Source organism: Nicotiana sylvestris, chromosome 12, assembly GCF_000393655.2.
Source record: "Nicotiana sylvestris chromosome 12, ASM39365v2, whole genome shotgun sequence".
In the NCBI taxonomy this organism is placed as follows: domain Eukaryota; kingdom Viridiplantae; phylum Streptophyta; class Magnoliopsida; order Solanales; family Solanaceae; genus Nicotiana; species Nicotiana sylvestris.
The window spans coordinates 8,265,736-8,287,997 of NC_091068.1; the positions used below are offsets into that span (position 1 = coordinate 8,265,736).

Below are 22,262 nucleotides of genomic sequence, written 5' to 3' on the forward strand. Positions count from 1 at the left end.
TCACATCAAAATACCGAATATCAGTCATAAACATACTAAGGTGCATAATATCATTCCCAAGGAAACATATAGCGCTATAGGCTACAAACTCAAGCACAACTGAGGTGCGATACATGATCTAAGTCTCATCCTGCTCATATAACATCACCGCTGAGCGGAACCTCAACACATAAGGAATTTACCAAGCCGTCTCACAACTCATACGGTGCAATATATCTTTACATGAATTAACTGACCACGAAATAAGACTGCGACTATCCTTCCATAAAGAGCGCATTGCTGAAATAAACACAACTGGCCTGACGTAAGGCTCACTTCCACATTTAAATCTATCCACCGACCTCAAGTCGATCCTGATCGTGCCAAGCTAGGCCAATAATCTTTCACAGGTCCATAACCCAATAAACAGAGTGCCCTCCAGGCATAAATTCTCAAATGGATGATATTACCAAAATCCTCATACTTGGTTTAAATTTCTAATTAATCAAGTGACTACATGTCACACTTATACAATATTCCTGTGGGACAAGCTCCCACCATCTTCCGAAATAATTAACAGGTCTGCACATCCAAACCACTGGCTGCACTAACACTGAAAAGCGATCAAGAATCCCTAACCAGGATGCAAAGCCTTTCTCACATAACACCGACCTCAGGTGATACTGACGTCAATACCCATCTTACTCGAAACATTGAAACTCATATACTGCTCATCCGAGATTGTGACATCACAGTCATTGACCAAACTGCAACCTTGGTCCTTACTTCAAATTCCATACCACTCAGTGCACCTCACGTACCAATATACGATAGACGTGATTTCCATCACAACTCTGGAACCGCCGATAGGCTAATACTTCATCACATAAGACTTTCCATTTAACTCACTTCAGGAGAATTATAGCAGCATACAGGCGAATCCTCATAATCGTCGAATATGCCAATCTTTAAGTAGTTGTCCAAGCCACCATAACACTTTCTGGGATCCGCCTACTCATAATAGGCCCTAACAGAAGAATTATTCAGAATAACATCAATCACTACGGCCGACAAGCCTCACACGCACCGCCATAAATAACATGCATAACTCGATCACGCTGAACGAACCGATCACTAACACCAATATGCCAACTCAACTATGGCTAATCAATCTACTTCCTTTTAGTTTATCCTTGATTGCCTTAGAAATAATAATATCTCCCTTTAACACCTAACTTATTTCAACCAAACTCACCCCGAGTGACCTTAAATCACGAGACCATTTCATGTCTCTCAAATGCTACACCGCAAGTCAAAACATCATATTACATTCTGTGCCTTTCTTCATAAGCTGCTTCAAAAGCTTGACTCTTAACCGTACTTATAGACTCAAAATCATTAGGCATCACACTTTACCTCTTGAATTAACTAGGACCGCTATTGAGAGCTACCCAGCTCTGACTTGGCCCCGAATGCAACCAACTCTACTGAATTTTATAACATATGAATACCCTCTCGATAAAGCACCTAGAGGGATCATTTCCCTCGAAGCTTGCACCTATACGAGGCATAAATCATGAATCTTCCCTAAAGTCTGAACATGAGCCAATAAGGCTAAACATAGCATGCATCCAACAATTCATTTACTCAAATTACCATTCATGATCCTTTTCCGTAGCTGCAATAACCCACCAATACACCAATAACCAGAATTCACGCAGGTAATAAACTGTGCAATCAGCTAATCAACAGCAAGCTCCTCAACTTGGCTCGAAGCCATAGATCACAACACATATACTCTATTGCTGTAGTAATATCATGGTGAGATTAAACTCACTCCATCATAAGCTCGTGGAAACACGAATCATCTGGAATTTTAACTCTTCTGCAATTCTTGCATTTACTCACACAACAGTTACGCCCATTCTCTAGGCGACCAATTTTTTTTTTAAGTCCTAAATTTTTCAAAAATTTTGGCAGAACCTCCTTTGTAATTGGTCCTATCCACTTGCCAGAGAATCACCAAAACCATCCTAACAACACATCCACAACTTGACAAAGCATCACAATGCATATCAATTACATAAATCTAAATTGATACATGGACATGTGTTGCACCTATTTGAATCATAACACATAGAAAATACCCTTCAACCCTCCATTATTGGGCTATTCAACCAAGTAGGAACATATTCTTCCTTTAATATTTTCGACCTTCAAGGTGGTCTCCTTGACTCAACGATTTCGTCATAATACATTTACGGAAGCGATCTCAGCTCCCAGACTTATCTAACTAGGAGACACGAAAAATATTCTTCACGCGCCCATAACTCGGGCTACTCAACAAATCACAATAAGAAACGAATCACTTAACAGTTCATCTACTATCCAGTAGGCTTCTTCGCCACTACCAAGTCGTACAAATACACCTCGCAACACTAACATACTCATCACGTGGATATCCAACCGCCATTCCGGCTAACAAGGACAATAATGAACATATGAGTTCAAAACACTTGCTCACAAAATCAGCACCTCGGTGCTCAAGCCATTGGCAAAGATTTGGCCTCAAGTCCTCCAGACTGGTCTAACTTCAAACTCACAGAGATTACACCTCGCCCCTCGATCGGGGAATCAAAAGCCATCGAGACACATCTGATACTGAGCGCTCGTTGGTGCATACGATCACGCGGAAGGAATTTCAAAAGTTTCTTTTCAAGCTGAATCAAGGACGCACGATAAGAATTCAAGAATGTGAAGTTTTCCTAAAGGTTCGGCAACCTCTCGAGGATAAGTACAGACGTCTCCGTACCGATCAACGAGACTCTACTAAACCGGCTCATGACTCGCGAGACCAAGTAACCTAGGCTCTGATACCAACTTTGTCACGACCCAAATCCTGGTCATGATAGCGCCCAGCACACTACTAGGCAAGCCCGACCATTATTCAACCACTTAACCCAATTTATCAAAAATAGCGGAAAGAAATATCAATTAAGCAAGATTAAAGTACTGAAGAATTTAACAAAATACACAATATAATCTCACTAGGACCCGGTGTCACGAATCTGAGCCTCTAGAATACAGAATATCATCCTAATACATGGTATATCCAAAGTCTGATAATGCGGAAATAAAGAGATAGGATAGGAGGGAGAAGATCAATGGCTGCGAACGCCGTGCAGCTACCTCGATACTCCCAGAAGCTGGATCTGCTGATCAACTGGATCTACTGAGCCTGAGACTGCCCTGGATCTGCACACAAGGTGCAGGGAGTAAAGTGAGTACTCCGACCCAGTGAGTAATAAAAGTAACTACAGTCCGAAGATAAGAAAATCCAGTAAATACACAAAGTAAGCTAAAATCCAAATATACAGCAACATATGGAACTGAGCAGCTAAACAACAGTATAAATACAAATACATGAATGCAATGCAATGCATATGATGGTACATTCCAGTACCCACTGCGACGTGCAGCCCGAGCCATCCATATTTATTTATCGTCGACGGCGCTCACTGGGGGTGTGTGCGGACTCCGGAGGGGCTCCTACAGCCCAAGAGCAATATCTTGGTCAGTCATTGTTACCTGACCGGTCAGCCATTGTTACCTGACCAATTTATATCATACAGTGCCATTGTTACCACTGTTCAAGTATATCACACAGTGTCATTGTTACCACTGTTTCAAGTATATCACACAGTGTCATTGTTACCACTGTTTCAAGTCACTTTATAATCAGTTCAGAAAATAATATAATAAGCCCCTTGGGCATTTACAAAACAGAAGTTCCCAGCCCGGAATACATTTAAAAATATCATTTAAGTTTTCAACACTTAGAATTATGGCTGAGTTTGCAAAACAGCATTTAAAACCTTGGACTGAAATTAAATGATATGCAAATCATGCTAAGCAGTAATATCAATCCTCGAAGGATTTTACAAATCGGCACAAGGCCCCAAACATGGCATCAAGCCCAGTAATATCAATGAAGTATGTGTATCAATCACCAGTATAGTATAAACATCACACGGGATGGACCAAGTCACAATCCCCAATAGTATCCGACCCCGCACTCGCCATGGAGTGCGTGTCACGCCTCAATATAGCGTTACGATGTGAAAGTCCGGGGTTTCAAACCCTCAGAACAACATTTACATCTATTACTCACCTCTAACCGGCCGTAGACTAGTCCGCAATGCCCTTTCCTCTTGAATCGACCTCTTCGCGCGTCGAATCTAGTCAAAACCACAATGAATACGTTACAATAGGCTAAGGGAATATAACCCAATCGAAAAGACTCGAAAAATGTCGAAAATCCTGAAATTAGCAAAACCCGATCCCTGGGCCCACTTCTCGAAAAATTACGAAAGTCAAATCACCGGATTTCTCGTCTCGCCACGAGTCCTTACATATAAAATTTACCAAAATCGGAGTTCATTTGACCCCTCAAATCACCAAATCTTATTTTCAAATCCCTAGGCCTAAATCCTCAATTTTTCTACAATTTTCATGCTCAAATCCATACATAATTGATGTACTTAACTCAAAATAGGTGGGGATAACTTACCTTCACATTGATGATGAAAATCCCCTCTTGAAGCTCCCCAAAAATCGTCCATACTTTGAAGGAATGAAGAAAAGTGAGCTAAATCTGTGTATAAAAGAATCTGTCTGTGCTTCGTCGAGTTGTACCTTGCACTTGTGCTATACAGGTTATACATCCTATTAAAATTGTTCCTTGTCGGACATCTTCTGTTTAAACACCCATAACATCTTGTATAAATATCCAAATGATAAACGGTTTGAAGATTTAGAAACTAGACTCAAAGATCTTTAATTTGATAGGTTTTACACCACATAACTCTTTATATATCCCGAGATATAAGCTTCTAAAGTGCATCGTAAATTCTGCCGAAATTGCTCCAGCAGCCCTTTTCGATCCATCGTGACTTTCTGAGACGATATCCAAATCGCAAATGGTTTAACTTTCCGAAAACTAAAATGTATGGGCTACAACTTTCCTGTTTTGTACTTTTTCTGATTTCTTATAGATTACAAGATATGAGCTTCCAAACTGGACTACTCGCAGCAGAATTTCTGCAATTTTCTGCAATTTTTCCTAAGTCCGAAATCACTCCGAAACACTCCCGAGCCCTCGGGGCTCCAAACCAAATATGAACACTGACTCTAAAACATCACACGAACTTGCTCGAGCGATCAAATTGCCAAAATAACATCAAAATCAATGATTTGAGCCTTAAATCCAAGAATTCTTTCAAATTTCATAAACTTTCAAATTTTCCAATTTAAGGCCGAAACCCGTCAAACAACGTCCGTTTGTAATTAAACTTTACAGGAAGCTCTTAACCAACATATATGACATGTACCGAGCGTCGGAACCAAAATACAAGCCCGATACCATTACTTTCTGATCAAATTTCATTTTCATTTTCCTTAAACATTTTCAGAAAACAATTTCACGAAAAAAATCATTTCTCGGGCCTGGGACCTCGGAATTCAATTCCGGAAACACGTTCAACTCCCATATTTTTCTATGGACCTTTCGAGACCGAAAAATTACGGGTCCGGGTCCGTTTACCAAAAATGTTGACCAAAGTCAACTTTAACAATATTAAATATCAAAATTCTTCAAATTTTTCACATAATTCATATATTTCAACACAAAAATATTCCGGACATACTCCTAAGTCCCAAATAACCTAACGAAGCTATCCAAACCATAAAAATCGCATTTCGAATCCGATATCAAAATTTCCACTTTCGGCCAAATTTTCTCAAAAACCTTCAATTTTCCCTCTTTAGCCGAACGGCTCCAAAATGACCTACGGACCTCCGAATTCACTTGCGATCGCGCTCCCAAATCCAGAATTACCATACGGAGCTACTCCCAGTCTCGAAATTCCAAACGGACATCAATAACACTGAAATGCATTTTAAACCAAACTGATGCAATTTCTTCTAAAATGCTATCTTCCACAATAGGCGTCAAAACGCTCACGGATTATCCAAAACCCGATTCGGGCATACTCCCAAGTCCGAAATCATCATACGAACCTGCTGGAACCTTCGGATCCCAATTCCGAGGTCGTTTACTCAAAATTCCAATCCTAGTTCATTTCTTCAATTTTAAGCTTTCAAAATGAGAATTTCCATTTAGATTTGACTCCAAACTTCCTCAATTTTAATTCTGACCATACACACAAGTCAATATACCTGAGATGAAGCTGCTCATGGCCTCAAATTGCTGAATGATGCGCCGGAGCTCAAAACGACAGGTCAGGTCGTTACAGACCATGAGGGTTGTCTTCAGACGGTGAGGATGGTGTCCTTAGACCATGATGTCCTGGGCCATGAATCGTGAGATAAGGGATTCTCAGGCCATGAAATGATGTTCTTGGGCCATGAGAATGGTGCCTCCGAACCATGAAGCCTTTGAATAATAATGTGCATCGAGATCCTCAGGCCATGGCATGGTGTCTTCAGGCTATGAGGATGATGCCTTCAGACTATGACGCCTTCGAACAGAGACATGGTGATGCATCATATGAGAAAAACAAGATAGAGCTTAGTCTTGTATAGGATCGGGATAGAGCATAACCCCAAAAAAGGTAAAATAGTGCTAGGTTTTTGGATTGTTTTGTGTCATACCTCAAGTAAGTTTGATTCCCGCCTGACCAGACCATGTGCTTTAGTGCAAACTCGTTAAATTGATGTTATTATCACATTTGCTATGTACTGCGATTTCCATTTAAACGTTGCTTTAAACGTACTTGTTCGAAATCAAGAAAGCAACACATTTCAAAATCAGTCTTCTACATACCAACATTTTGCAAAAACAAATCCATATCCCATGGACCTCATCATTTTATCCTGAATCTTAGTTTAAAGATGAACCTTCATAGTTTGCTTTAGGCACGCTATAATAAATCATAATAGCTACGGGTATGGCTCACGTGACGTAGTTATGATATATAATTTCCAAATCCGGGTGTGCATTCCATGTGATCCGACTTCAACTTCCAATAATATTAAATAAAATAAAAAAGTCGTGAACCGCGGGTGAATTTCATGTAACGTGGTTTATGATGTGTTTTCAAAAACAAACAAGTGTATGACGACCATGAATTTTCCTAAAAACATTAAAAGCGGTTAGAAAGTTAAAAATACACGTAGGTTTAAAATGTGTAATTAATCAGATAATTAGGCCAATATTAATAGTTAAGCGACCATGCTAAAACCACGGAACCCGGGAAAGTCTAACATCTTCTCCCGGGTTAACAGAATTTCTTACCCGAATTTTTGCGTTCGCATACCATAAATAAGAGTCAACTTCCTCGATATGGGATTTTAAACCGGTGACTTGGAACATCATAAATTATCCCAAGTGGTGACTCTGAATTTGAATAAATAATTCCATTTTGATTATTGTCGCTTTAATTGAAAAAACTCCCCTATACCCTTTCGGGTGGAAAAATGAGGTGTGGCAATGTGTTCATATGGTTTGAATATGGAGGGAAGAGTTTGATTGAGATGCAAAAAGGACTATTGGGTGCTAGATTTATGTCTTGATGTGACGTATAGTCTCGCGTTATGAGTGTATTGGAGTATCTTGCATGTTGTTTAATTGTGGAACGAAGTAGGTTTCATTTCTTGTTGATGGGTTCAGACTCAGGAAAATTAAGTGATTGCGTAGTAGTTGTAACTGTGGAAGCGTATAGAGAGATGTCAGTTTGAGGAAAAGTAGGTGGGTTATCTCTTGGGCAAGTGGGGGGGAGGGGGGAGAAAGGTCCTGAGGTTGCGTGATCCCTATGTTGTTTTGTGGAGAGTTCTCCTTTACCATCGAATTATATTTGTTGCAATTTGAGTTTGGGCTGCTTGTGGAAATTGGCTTGACTATTACAAGGGTGAGTGCGAGATTTACTCATGATTTGAGGTGTTAGATGGTTTATGTTACATGAGCTAATGAGGGTTTTAGTGGAATCATATTACGGTAACATGGAAGTATTGGGGTGGCAATTGTAAGTTATTAGATGCTTTATTCCTTGGCTTTGATCCAAGTGGGGGAGTCTGCTATTGATAAGTTGATTCCACGATTATGTGTTGTAATGGTTTCAGTTTGAGGTATATTAGAGAATTAGTTATGACCTGCAGATCCTGGTTTTGTAGAGGAATTAAGCAAAGGAATTTATGGATGCATGATGTATTACACTTTATGAGTATATATGAAACATTGAATAATTGAGTAGTTATGCGTAAAAGATGTAGTGCGCATGGAGTAGGAATTTGCTTGGTTGCATTAAGGTAGAGTCACGCCCTTGGGTGTTAGTGTTCTAATGGGGCATAGATCGCCTGGTATGTTTGGACGGCGCAATTGAGATTTGAGTATAGTGGATGACTCTCGAGAATAGTTTAAATAGATTTAAAATTTTATGTAGCAATTGGGAATTTTCTGGATTTGTATATAGCTGGAAACTGAGGTTTACATTAGGTGGTATCGAGACTTGCCGTATTTCTATATCATATTCAGTATCAGGAAAGGGGAAAAAAGCGGCTTTAGATTCACGAAAGGTCTTTTTAGAGTGGGTATCTCAGTTGTGGTGCTTTGGGGTGATTAAGAAGGAATTCAGCGGCTTATGGGCCTTATGGTGGTGTAGTTTTATGCTACGGTCTTATATGGTGAGTTTTGCCTGAGGATTGTGGTATTATGGCAAGGGGAAGCATCCATTTGAGGGTAATTCCGAAGGAACTCGAAGAAACAGGACAACTTGGTAGTGGGTTAGATCAGCACAGTAATGGATATAATTAGTTTTTTGGATACTTATGATATGGCTAGTCTCTACAGGTGTTTCATGGCATCGCTCTTGGGTTTTAGAAACCTACGTGGCTTAATTGAGTTGGATGGATGCAGTTATGTCGGCTTAGTTATGTACAAATGGGCTTCGAAGAGTTCTCGGCGGTTTCTACCACGGTTCGAGGTGTATATTTCCTATTAGTGTGCGGGACATGATGCATATTGTAATTTTCTCCTCGATGAGATCAAATAAAAGGTTTCTAACTGATTGGGCATGTAGCTTGTTGTGACTCGGAGTGGATTATGAGATTTTCGTACTTTTTATATGATGGAATGATAGTTGCAGTATGTTGTGTAGGATTGAGATTTGAATATGCAAGGTCAGGATTCGGTATTGAATAGAACGTCCTGAATTCTTAGGCAGCATAGACGGTTTTAGATGACTAAGTAAATAATGTTACTATTTGGTATTGCTCGATGAGAGTGTATATTTTATAAGGGGAACTGTGTTTTGATTTATGGATACTTCATTGACATTGTGGCACTGTCCTGGTTGATCGACTACGGATATTCAAATTATGCTTTGTGGCACGGAAGAATCAGAGAAGCATTCCTCGTGGGATGGTCGTGTATGAGAGATGTGTCAGATATTCGGGCGATGGAGTTGGGATCAGATATGGTGATTCGTGTGTTCTATGGAGTTGGAGACTGTGAGTTCTCAAGAGCAGGTTGTTTCATGGTTGTTGTAACGGTCCGACCTGCCGTTTTGAGAGTTATAGCCCCATTTCCCCCATCTATGCTTCTTTATGTATTGTTCAGCTGTGTTGAGTTTTATTGAGTTGGTAGGTTTGGGTTCGGAGTAGTTTTGGAGTGAAATGAACATTTAGTCTCTTAGTTAGAAAGCTAAGTTAGAAAAGTCAATCGGAAGTTGACTTATGAGTAAACGAATTCAGATTTGGATTTTTATGATTCGATTAGCTTCGTTGGGTGATTTTAGACTTAGGAGTGTGTCCGGAATATAATTTGGAGGTCAGTGGTAGAATTAGGCTTGAATTGACCAAAGTTGGAAGTTTAGAAATTCTTAGGCTTGAATTTGAGGTTAATTTGGTGTTTTGGGTGTTCTGAAGGTTCGACTAAGTTCAGGTAGTGATATATGAATTGTTAAAATTATTGGTTGAGGTCCTGAGGACCTCGGGTGAATTTTGGATAGGTTTGGGTTGTGTTGCGCTAGTTTTTCTTATGTTTCGACGTCGTTTCTTCAAACATAAATGATATCATATAGCTTCGATATCTTTTTGATTGAAGCATTAGATCCGTATCGCAATTACGGACTCGTAGCAAAAAGAATGATCGAATTTAGACATCGTATGAGGATTTTATCATTTTATTAAGAATTAGGTTGCTAGATTTTTCAGATTAATTACGAAATTGTCATTTACGGCGTATTAAAAATCTGCTCAATTTGCAAATATTAAAACCTACATATCTCATTCATTATAAGGTCAAACTGAGTGATTCAAAAGCCTAACTTGACTCAAATTTTACAAGGAATCCATTGGAGGCATAAAATACGAATTGGGATCGTTTGGCATGAGAAACGAGGTAGAATAGCTGGCAGAAAAATATATAAAACTAGGGTTTATTCATTCGGTCATATTTTGAGTTGGGGAGCTCGGATTTGGGCAATTTTGGAGGCGATTTTCATCATATGGATTAGAGTAAGTGTTCTTTACTTAATTTTGATTATATTTCATGAATTCATCTTCATTTTTGGTATTTGATTGATGATTTCAAAGTGAAATTGAGGGAGCTAGGGTTTGAGTTTTGGAGAATTTTAAGTGAGGATTTGAGGGACCAAACGGAGTCCGATTTTGACGAAATTTATATGGTTATACTCGAGAGAGGACGAGGATTAATATTATGCCATTTTTGACTGATTGAGAGACATGGGCCAGGGGGCCAGGTTTTGGCCAGTTTCGGATTTTGGCACATTTTGTAGTTCTTATTGTGGAATTCGATTCTTTAGCACATGGTGATGGTATTAATCTGATTATGGTTAGATTCGGAGCTTTTGGAGACCGAGTCCATAAACGAGGGCATCCCGGAGTAGGATTTTATGCGGTTGAGGTAAGTAATAGTTTTAACTCTGGTTTTGAGGGTATAAACCCGGAGAAATTGATATCATGTGATTGTTTGGTGGTGATACCCACGCTAGGTGACAGGCATGTGGGTTTGCACCATGAGGGATTGAGACTTGGTCCGTCCCGTGAGGCTGTGAGTCCTAATGGCTTTTATATGTGGTTATGTGTTTACTTGTTGTTGAAATTGTTTGCCTTCATGTTAGAGATCATGCTTAGGCTTTATTAATGCTCACATTATTTGTACTATGTCATAGAAATTAGTGTACATGTTTAGCGCAGTCTCTATTATTTTCTAATCTGCTGTTATACTTGATGTGGGTTGTGTCCCCTTATTTTTTGATGATGGTGAGGCTAGTGAGGTACATGATTGAGTAAGGCCGAGGGCCTGGTTGTGAGGATATTAATACCATAGCGCGTGAGTTGTCCGTGCTGCACATGAGCTGACTGTGCGGGTCCAGGTATTGATACTATAGCACGTGAGTTGTCCGCGTAACACGTGAGTTAACCGTGCAGATCCAGGTATTGATATGATGGCACATGAGTTGTCCGTATGGTACATGATTGAGTGAGGCCGATGGCTTGGTTGTGAGGATATTAATACCATAGCACGTGAGTTGTCCTCGTAGTACATGAGTTGACCGTACGGGTCCAGGTATTGATACCATAGCGCATGAGTTGTCCGCGTAGCACGTGAGTTGACTGTGTAGATCCAGGTATTGATATGGTAGCACGTGAGTTGTCTGTGCTTAGCGCTTGGGCTTTAGGAGCCCCTCCGGAGTCTGTACACACTCCCAGTGAGCGCAAAGTGTTGAGTGTATTGAGTGTTGAGTGTTGAGTGCTGAGTGCGAGTGCTGAGTGATGGAGTGACATTGTTGTGAGGTTGCATTTACTTTTGTTGTTGCTGCATTTATCTATTAATTTTCTTTGTGGCATTTACTGAGTTATGGAATTTACCTAATTATTCCTATTATTTTTAAATTGTGAAAATAATAATTGGACTACTTTACTTAGCTCGTCACTATTACTCAGTTCCTTAGTTATTTCCGTTACTACTGAGTTGGTTGTACTCATACTATACCGAGCACTTTATGTGCAGATCCAGGTGAGTTAGAGCGCGGCGATCGTTGAGTCCATGCCAGCTATCTTTAGAGACTGCAAGGTAGCTGCTAGCGTCTGCAGGACCTTGTTACTCCTTTTGTCATTTCTTCTTTTGGACAGTTAGACAGTTTATATATCTTAGTTCATAGTTTTAGACGCTCATGACTTAGTGACAACCCGATTTTTGGGGCTCGTTTCCGTATTTTTCTATATTATATTTAGAGTTGATTTAGTTTATAAAAAATTTAAATGTTGAAATATTTTATTAATTTCGTATAATCGATTTAGTAGTAATATTTTGGGAAGTAGGCTTGCCTTGTAACACGATAGGCACCATCACGACCATAGTTAGATTTTGGGTCGTGACAGTTGTGGACTGTGAAGTTGTGGCTGAAGCTAGCCAGATGATAGTATGTATTATGATTCAGTCGTTGTGGACTTTCGGAGGGTTATTTATCTATTTATCGGTGACTAGAGTTGATTTGGGGGTCCATTGGTAGGCCCAATTAGGATGTGTATTCTACACTGAGTCGGATTTGTTGACTCCAAACAGCTATTATTGAGGGATGTGCCATTCAGTTGTTGTTGAACTTATTCGTGTTCTAAAATGATCTGTGAGTTACTCTTCTATGCTACGGGGGGTTGCAATTTGTGGGTTATATGCACGCATGGTGCGGTTCTATCTGGGCTTTTATAGTGGAATTTGAGCAAGATGAGTATTTAGGTATGGCATGATTGATTGAGCGCTGGCTATGTTCTTCCTGGATTGTGGTGTTGTTTTATTTGCTCTCAGTGCTTATGGTAATGCACTTTGGGTAATTGATGTCGAATTGCGTATGGTTATTGATTTTGAGCATGGTGGCTGAGATATTTCATATGGACCAGTGTTTGGATGGGGTCATGCATTATAGAGGATTTATATTGAGGTATGATCCTTTGTGTTAGATTCATATGTTTTGGTTCTGCGGTGAGTAATGGGTTCTTAGCATTGCATTGTGGTGGTACCTGTTGAGCTTGCGATATACTTCCCTCGTTTGAGTCATTTTCATGATTGAATACATTTGGAATATTGCTATTTGGTGCACAGATTGCGCAGGTTGTGGCTTTAGATTGTATTGATGTGTCATGTCACTAGAGTGGTCGTGTTGGATGAGATGAGGTCATTGAACCTAGAATGTATACTATCGAAATTTATTATAGTATAGTTGGAAGGATAACATCGAAAATCGGCTTAGAAATTTGCTATAGTTCTTGCCGAAGGAGAGGGAGCTCCATGACCGGTTGATCTGATGAAAGGTTATGATTTTCTACGTATTTCTTTCATCATCAATAGAGTACGAAGGTTTTAGACCAATGCTTTGTTTGATATGAAGTCTATTACCGGTATGGGTTATTTTTAGTAGCTACTGTGATTAGAAAGTATCGCTATGAGTATGTGAGTTATGCGATATAACATATGATGACATCTTGGGTTATGGATATGGTTTAATACAACTTGTTCAAACTTATATAGTGTGTAGATGCGAGATTCTGATCATATAAAAATTTGGATGTTAAGTCTTATGGGCTAGGTTGAATTAAAAAATTTCAATTATGTTGTGTTGTTAGACCTATACGGGATAGAGTGATGTGGTATCACCCCCGGAATGTGCATGGTAAGGTTACAAGGCAATTTGATGGCTTTTAGAACACCTCTAGGCGCGTTCAAGGACGAACAGATGTTTACATATACGGAGCTATTGGAACCATTAGAATTCTATTCTGGGGTCGTTTACATATAATTCCTCATCCGGTCAATTATGTCAACTTAAGCTTCCAAAACTAAAATTATTTTTCTAATTAAATCCCGGATTATCCGAAAATCAAACTTGACCACCCTCACAAGTCATAATACACATTTCAAAGCTGCTCGAGACCTTAAGCTACTGAACGAAACGCTAATTCTTAAAATAACAAGTCGGGTCATTACAATTTTTCACTAAAAAATGAGTTGGATAATGAATTTTTTAAAAACGGGTCAACTATGGATAAGAACCATATTATCCATTTAGAAAATAGATAACCAATGATTAGTAAGGGGTCTAACTTTTACATATGTAAAGCCGCAAATTGAGGGTTCCTCAACTTAGGGAGACTAAGAATTCTCCCAAAAATGATCATATGCAAGAAGTCATGGATAATATGGTTACTCATATTATCCGCCGGTTAATCCATTTTTTATCCGTATTAAATATGGGTCGGATCGGATAATTTATCCGTTTTCGACCCGAACCATGTCCGACCTGATCCGCCTGTTTGCCACTCCTAGGGTGAGATATAGTCCCAACCGTTAACTAGAGAGCAAGTCTCACATGCAAGTTACATATTTGATCGGCCGGTCAAAATTAATTACATCCGCTAGCCAATATATTAAAATTTGTATTGATTGTGTATAATTTTTTAATATAATATATTAATATACAAAAAATTATATATATTGCCAGCTATTATATTTTAGAACGGCTATACTGTATAGTTTTTCCAAGTCTCATTCCGCTCCCCCTCGGTCCAAGATAACCCATTCGTCATGTCTAGTTAGGTCAAATAAAAAGAATTAAATATTACTCATTCTATTTCATTTTATATGATTGTATCTGATTAACGACACATTTTATACTCATGTACACTATCAGCAACAGTTACAGGTAGTGGCGAAGCAAGGAAATTTAATAAGGGTGTTTAAATTTTGAACACCTTTTGCCAGTGGGCTATGCAAGAGTGTTCAATGTCTATTTTTTAAACAATAACAAGTAATATTTTACCTTATACGTAGTATAGTTTTTTTGGTGAAGGGTGTTCAATTGACCACTCTTGGGCCAACATAGCTTCACCCCTGATTACGGTGCAAATTCTGAATACATATAGGAGAGTATTTGAACAATTTTTTAAAGAGTATTTCTTTAAAAATTTATAAACAAAACAAACAATCTATAGGAGAGTCATAAGGAGGGGTGGTATGTTATCTTTCTTTAAAAAATTATAAACAAAATTTACAAGCTAGTTATAAAATAAAATTAAAAAATAAGGAAATTTTTATATTTTGTCTACAGAAACAATGGATAACTCGGAAATTTCACCAAAACAACAATTTCCAGTGGTAGTTTTGTTCTTGAATTCTTCAAAACTTGTGCAACTTCTCATCAAGTTATGTCCCTTCATAATTTTTGCCCTCACATGTTCAGGTAATCCCAATGTAAACCTATCTTCACTTTCCCTAACCAATATTATCGAGTGTCCTGTGGATTGTGATCTCGAGAATTTTTCAGCATTCTCTCGTAACTCAATACGTTCAAGTGTTTCCGAAGCTAGTTTCTCAAATTTCCCACTAATATTGAGTCCTTTTTCATCGTCGTCATCTTTATTGTTGTTGTTGTTGCTATTGTTGTTGTCATCATCTTTGATTGTTATGCTGCATGTGTGTTCTAACAACTCCTCTTCGTTATAAGTGCCATGCATTGAATTACTCATAGGTTCAATGCAGTTCGACACTTTTCTGGACCTCATATGTTGTGGAAGTTTAGTGCTCTGGACTGCCCTTTGTTGCATTTCCTTCGAGTCAAGGCTCGCGCGACATACCGGGCATGTTTTGTGTAATTCAAGCCAATGGTCAATACATCCTTGATGAAATACATGGTTACATGATGTTAACAAACGAAGGAAACTATCATCTACAAATTCTACCAAACAAATGGCACATTCAATCCCATATTTTCCCTCTCCATAATCTTGTACACTCGAATAGATAAATGTTGGAAATGATTGAATAATCAATGGATCAAGCCCTTGAATATTTTTGGTTGGACAAATTGGAATTCCAGCTAGAGTAATATGCCATGAGTATAATACATTTTGTAAGAAGCATCTACAAAAGAAAATTGAGAAAAGAGCTATAAAAAGGAATACAAAAATAATGAATGCAATAATTATTGCTAATGGTGGAGAAGAATATGTTAATGGTGGTGGTGGTGAGTTTTGTATAGAACTCGTTGACATTTTTATTGAAGAGAATAAAGTGGAAAAGAAATCTTAGTTCTCCGAGATCCATAAATCATGCCTCGAATTATTTTTATTTTCTATAGACAAAGAAAAAGCGAGAATATTTTTTTAAAACCGGAAAAAATATTGTTTAGTCTTGTGAGGAACTAGAGTGAATGAGCAAATGTAGGACAGTCTATGGAAGTATTTTTTTCCCACTCGAGAACATCCGATAAAATTAGAACAATAAAGAAAAAAATTGAAGAATTATATCTTAATATGGCATTGAAACGTGGGTGGTGTTAGTTTTTTTGTCTATGGTTAGAATCCAAGTACTAGAGCGAGTCCTTATTTGGAATGTGGGATATTCTATTTAAAGTATGTATATATTATTGGACTTTAGAGCTACAATATAATTGCATTTTCTTTATGGTTAAGTTAATCTTTTTTAACGATGGTAATCAGATTTTTATTGTGGTTGCTTGAATTCCATTCCTCGAATGTAATTATTGATTCAACTTGGTTTAAAAAAAGCAGTCTGGTGCACTAAACTCCCGTTATGCGCAGGTTTCGGAGAAAGGCCGGATCACAAGCGTCTATTGTATGCAACCTTACTCTTCATTTCTGCAAGAGACTATTTTTGCGGCTCGAACTCATGACATTCTGTCACATGCTACAATTTTTTAGTTACGTCAAGGCTCCTCTTCAACTTGGTTTAGATTCTCGGAATTAAATACCATGCACACTAGGATAAAATGACTTATGTACAAACGAATATCATGCACCTAAGAATTTGATGTAATATTCAGTAAATTTAAGTTTTTACACGATTTGTATTGATATTACAAATGACTTTAACTAATACGTATATACTGACCATGCAAAAAAGTTTTTTTCAATTACTGTTATATTTTAACGAATCATATTTGGTTCAAATATTAGACTTACTATAAATAGTTATGGATGATCTTATGGTTTTTACAGTCTACGTACTTGTGACGACCCAAAGGGGTCATCACCAGATTCCTTCCTTTTCCATGCTTCCTAGGCTTTGAAAGATTTGCTTTTAGTGGCCTCGATTTACGTGCGCAGTCCAGGCGCGTAGCCGGAAAGCTTTTATGTTGAAATATGCGACTTATGTGAAAATAATTGATGAATTTTGATATTAATATTGTTAAAGTTGACTTCGGTCAACATTTTGGGTAAACGGACCCGGACCCGTGATGTGACGATCCCGGAGGGTCCGTAGGAAAATATGGGACTTGGGAGTATTCCCAGAATCGAAATCCGAGGTCCCGAGCCCGAGTAAAGAATTTTTGAAAGAAATTGTTTTTCTGAATATGATATGAAAACTTGAAATGAAAATGAGTTAGAAAATATAGGTATCGGGCCCGTATTTTGGTTTCGGCACTCGGTACAGGTCTTAAATATGCGTTAAGCGCTTTCTGTGAAGTTTTGTTGAAATTGGACGTCGTTTGGCATGTTTCAGACCTAATTATCTAAAGTTAGAAGTTTGAGAAGTTTGAATTGGAAACGATGATTTTGAGGCTTGATTCTTTGATTATGATGTTATTTTGGCGATTTGATCGCACAAGTAAGTCCGTAAGGTGTTTTCTAGATTATATGTATGTTCGATTTGGAGGCCCGAGGGCTCGGGTGAGTGTTGAGTGGGGCCCGGGAGGTCATAGAATTAAAAAATAGCAGGTCCAGGTGTTGCAGGCCCCAGCTCGGCCGCGGTCATTTCTGTGCGGTCCGCGTGGTGGAGTTCAGAGGGGCAGTAGTTCAGTTCGACCAGCGCGGCCGCGCACTAAATCAGTGCGGTCCGCGCTGGGTGGGTTCAGAGAGAGCCCACTTCTTCCTTCCCTCGGCGCGGGCGCGGTACATTTCTGCGCGGTCCGCGCCAGCCCCCAGCAAAAGTATATAAACTCGGGATTTTCAGTCATTTTTTTCACTTTTCAAAACCCAAAACCTAAGAGGCGATTTTCCAAACAACTTTTCTTCTCCAAAACGATTGGTAAGTGATTTCTAACTTAATTTCTTAATTCCTTGACATCTTTTAACATGATTTCAACTCGAATCAAGGATTTTCATAAATGGGAATTGGGGGTTTTGGTTAGAACTTAGGTTTTCTTAAATTTGGGTAGTTGGACCTCAAATTGAGGTCCGATTTCAACAATAAGCATATATTTGGATTCATAGGGGAATGGGTAACCGAAGTTTGGTTCGAACCTCAAGTTTCAACCATGTGGGTCCGGGGGCATTTTCGACCTTTTTGGGGGAAAACCTTGTAAAAACTATTTTTATGCATTGGGGTTAGTTCCAATAGTATTTATTAATGCATTCAAGTAATTTGTGACTAGATTCGAGCGTTTAGGTGGTGAATTCGAGAGGTAAAGCTATACTAGAAGTGTGAGTTGAATTTGGAGCATTCGAGGTAAGTGTTTGATCTAACTTTGGCTTGAGAGAATAGGATTAGAGTGTTTTAATTGCTAATTGCTAAATGATCGAGTACGGTGTACAGGCATGGTGACGAGTATCTATGCACCGGTGTCTAGCATGACCGTGGGCCTTTGTTTGCGCTTATTTATTATTTTGGGGACTCCTCCATGTTAATTGATGAATTCTACATGATGTGAAAAGTACGAGGATTAGTTAAGAATTGTGAATTTTTGGAGCGTTGACTCGAACGATATAAATACTATTGAATAAGATGTTAAAGTAAAGGAGAGAGACGTGATGAATCCCTTGCCGGGATGTGCAGGTTACTGATGTTGCTCCATTGCCGAGAGATTTTATTGGTATTATAGATTTACTCCCTTGCCGGGAATTTGCTGAGTTGATATGTTCCCTTGCCGGGATTTCTCTACTGTCTATTCTTCCCTTGCTCTATAGTTGTGATAAATGTTTGGAAGAGAAAGCATGATCTTAATGGAGCGGGTTGCACATCGTAACAAGGATACATAATATCCGAATAGATCGGGTTGCACGCCGCAACAAGGATACATAATATCCGAACGGATCGGGTTGCACGCCGCAACAAGGATACATAATATCTGCACGGATCGGGTTGCACGCCGCATCAAGGATAGATAACATCTACTCGGATCGGGTTGCACGCCGCAACAGTGATGCACTGTATGGGATAAAGGTGTTATTTCCGGACTTGAGTTTTGTTGGTGGATTTACCTGTATTTAGGCTCCTTAGTTATAACTGTATCTTCCCCCAGCATGTTCCTACCCCCTTTTTAGTTGATATTTTCTGTTGTTATTTCCGTTACTTCTGTATACATAAATATCTGCACAGGTTTATTTGGTAGCCGGGTCTAGCCTCGTCATTGCCTCGCCGGGGTTAGGTCAGGCACTTACCAGCACATGGGGTCAGTTGTGATGATGCTACACTTCTGTGCTTTTTGCACAGATTACGGTACTGGAGCAGCTTTAGGACCGCAGCAGTAGCGTATTGATCGGGAGCTGACTTCAGTCCAGAGACTTCAAGGTAGCCTAGCTGGCGTTCACAGGCCGAAGTCCTTCTCCATGCTTAGTTTGTCCTTCATTGTACCGACACAGACATTTGTATTTCCATTCAGACTTGTTTGTAGCACTCTTTAGCAGTCCGTGAGTTAGTGACACCAGATTTTGGGTAGAGATTGTCTTTAACTTCCGCATTTGAATTTCAGTTTTATAAACTTAAAGTCTTTCGCTTTTATTTAATTTCTTTCGTATATTCTTATTGTTGAGAAGTTATCAGAGAATGTTTAAAGTTTGGCTGGCCTAGCTCCGTTAGTAGGCGCCATCACGACTCCCGATGGTGGGAAATCCGGGTCATGACAAGTTGGTATCAGAGCTCTAGGTTACATAGGTCTCACAACTCGCGGACAAATCCGGTAGAGTCTGAGGGATCGGTACGGAGACGTCTGTATTTATCCCCCAGAGGCTATAAAGTTAGGAAAATTTTCACCTTGTTCTTTCTTGTCGTGCGATTCTGTTTCTCAATATTGATTGTCGTTCTACTCTGTTCTTTCGCAGATGGCGAGAACACGTGTTTCCTCTTCTACCGCGCAGCAGCCCGAGCCCCCAGCAGCAGCTCCTATTAGGGGCAGAGGGCGAGGTCGTGCCAGAGGCCGAGGCCGGGGCAGAGCTCAGCCCCGAGCAGCAGTCCCAAAGGTGGAGCCTCATGTTGACTATGATGAGGGGGTTCCAACTCCAGCGGCTCCAGTGGGCCCAGCTCAGGTCCCAGAGGGCTTCATAGCCACCCCAGTACTCCAGGATGCTTTAGACCGATTGGTAGGCTTTATGGAGAGCATCTCTAGAGCGGGTTTTCTTCCTGTAGCACCAGCCACATCTCAGATTGGGGGAGGAGTTCAGACTCCCGCTACGCGTACTTCGGAGCAGGTAGCTCCTCAGGCTCAGGTTCCAGCAGTTCAGCCAGCTGTGGCAGCCCAGCCGGGTATTCCATCTCAGACCGGCGATGTTGCGGCGATGTCCGCGGATGATTTGTGGAGGCTTGATAGGTTCACCAAGCTCTTCACCACCACTTTCAGCGGTTCCCCTACAGAGGATCCCCATGATTTCTTGTTCAGCTGCCATGAGGTTCTCTAGACTATGGGTATTGTGGAGGCCAATGGGGTCGATTTCATCACCTTTCGGCTAGCAGGATCAGCCAAGACTTGGTGGAGAGACTATTGTTTATCTAGGCCAGCAGGGTCGCCATTATTTACTTGGGATCAGTTTGCAGAGTTGTTCTTGGAGAAGTTTCTCCCAGTGACTGAGCGAGAGGCTCTACGCAGACAGTTCGAGCGTCTTCATCAGGGTATTATGACAGTCACACAGTACGAGACTCGTTTTATTGATTTGGCACGCCATGCTATTGTGATACTCCCCACTGAGAGAGAGAGAGAGTGTGTGGAGATTTATTGATGGGTTGATCCAGCCGATCTGTCTCCAGATGGCTATAGGAGCCGGGAGCGAGATCTCTTTTCAAGAGGCGGCCAATGCGGCCCGTAGAGTGGAGATGGCTCTTACACGAGGAGGTGGTTAGGGGTCAGATAAGAGGCCTAGTCATTCTGGTAGGTTTAGTGGTACCTCTTCTGGAGGTAGGGATTCATATGGTAGAGGTCATCCCTCTAGGCCCTTTCAGTCAGCACTCCAGGTCTCACATGGTACTTCGAGAGGTAGTGGTTCTCAGCAGCACTATTCCGATCAGCATCCTATGAGTGCACCACCGCTTCAGAGCTTTCGAGGAGGTCATTCAGGTCGACAGGGTCAGCTTCAGCCCTCTCGTCTACAGCAGTCAGGTGGGTGCTACAAGTGTGGTGAGTATGGTCACATCAGAAGAGCTTGCCCGAGATTGAGGGGTACACAGCCACATCAGCAGGGTCCTCAAGCTATGATCCAGGCACCAGAGGCTCCGTAGGCCGCCCAGCCAGCTAGAGGCGGGCGTAGAGGCCATAGAGGTGGAGGTAGGGAGCATAGAGGTGGAGCTCAAACCTCCAGAGACAGGGGTCAGCTAGTAGCCGATCATCCTAGAGACATAGTTCATGGAGGTGGGGCCCAGCCCCGGTGTTATGCTTTTGCCAGCTAGGCCAGAGGCTGAGTCTTCCGATGTTATCATCACAGGTACTATTCTGGTCTGTCGTAGAGGTACTTCAGTGCTATTTGACCCTGGATCTACGTATTCATATGTGCCGTCCTATTTTGCACCCTACTTGGTTATGCCTAGCGATGCCTTGGGTGTTCATGTATATGTATCTACACTGGTAGGTGATTCTATAGCGGTCGACCGAGTGTATCGTTCCTGTGTAGTAGTATTTGAGGGTCTTGAGACCCGTGTCGACTTATTGCTCTTAGATATGGTGGACTTCGACATTATATTAGGGATGGATTGGTTGTCCCGTACCATGCTATTTTGTATTTTCACACCAAGACCGTGACCTTGGCTTTGCCAGACTTGTCTCGACTTGAGTGGAGAGGGACCCCAGGTCATGCCACCCGTAGTGTTATTTCATATGTTAAGGCTCGTCGCATGGTCGAGAAGGGGTGTCTAGCATATCTGTCGTATGTTCGCGACTCCAGCGCGAAAGTTCCTTCCATTGATTTTGTTCCTATTGTTCGGGAGTTCCCCGAGGTTTTCCCTTCAGACTTGTCGGGTATGCTGTCCGACAGGGTCATTGATTTCTCTATTGATCTGGCTCCGGGTACTCAGCCTATTTCCATTA

The 22,262-nt window shown here is 40.4% G+C and overlaps 1 protein-coding gene across 1 annotated transcript; it reads right to left on the reverse strand.

The window, feature by feature from the left end:
* Window positions 1–15,086: 15,086 nt before the first annotated feature.
* On the reverse strand, window positions 15,087–16,065 carry LOC104230729 (RING-H2 finger protein ATL29-like). The gene has a single exon (XM_009783607.2). The coding sequence runs from the start codon at window positions 16,063–16,065 to the stop codon at window positions 15,106–15,108; it is 960 nt and encodes a 319-aa protein (XP_009781909.1). The 3' UTR covers window positions 15,087–15,105.
* Between the last annotated feature and the right edge of the window lie 6,197 nt (window positions 16,066–22,262).

Excerpts from the sequence above, each read along its gene's own strand:
- LOC104230729 (XM_009783607.2), bottom strand. The coding sequence starts at position 16,065 with ATGTCAACGAGTTCTATACAAAACTCACCACCACCACCATTAACATAT.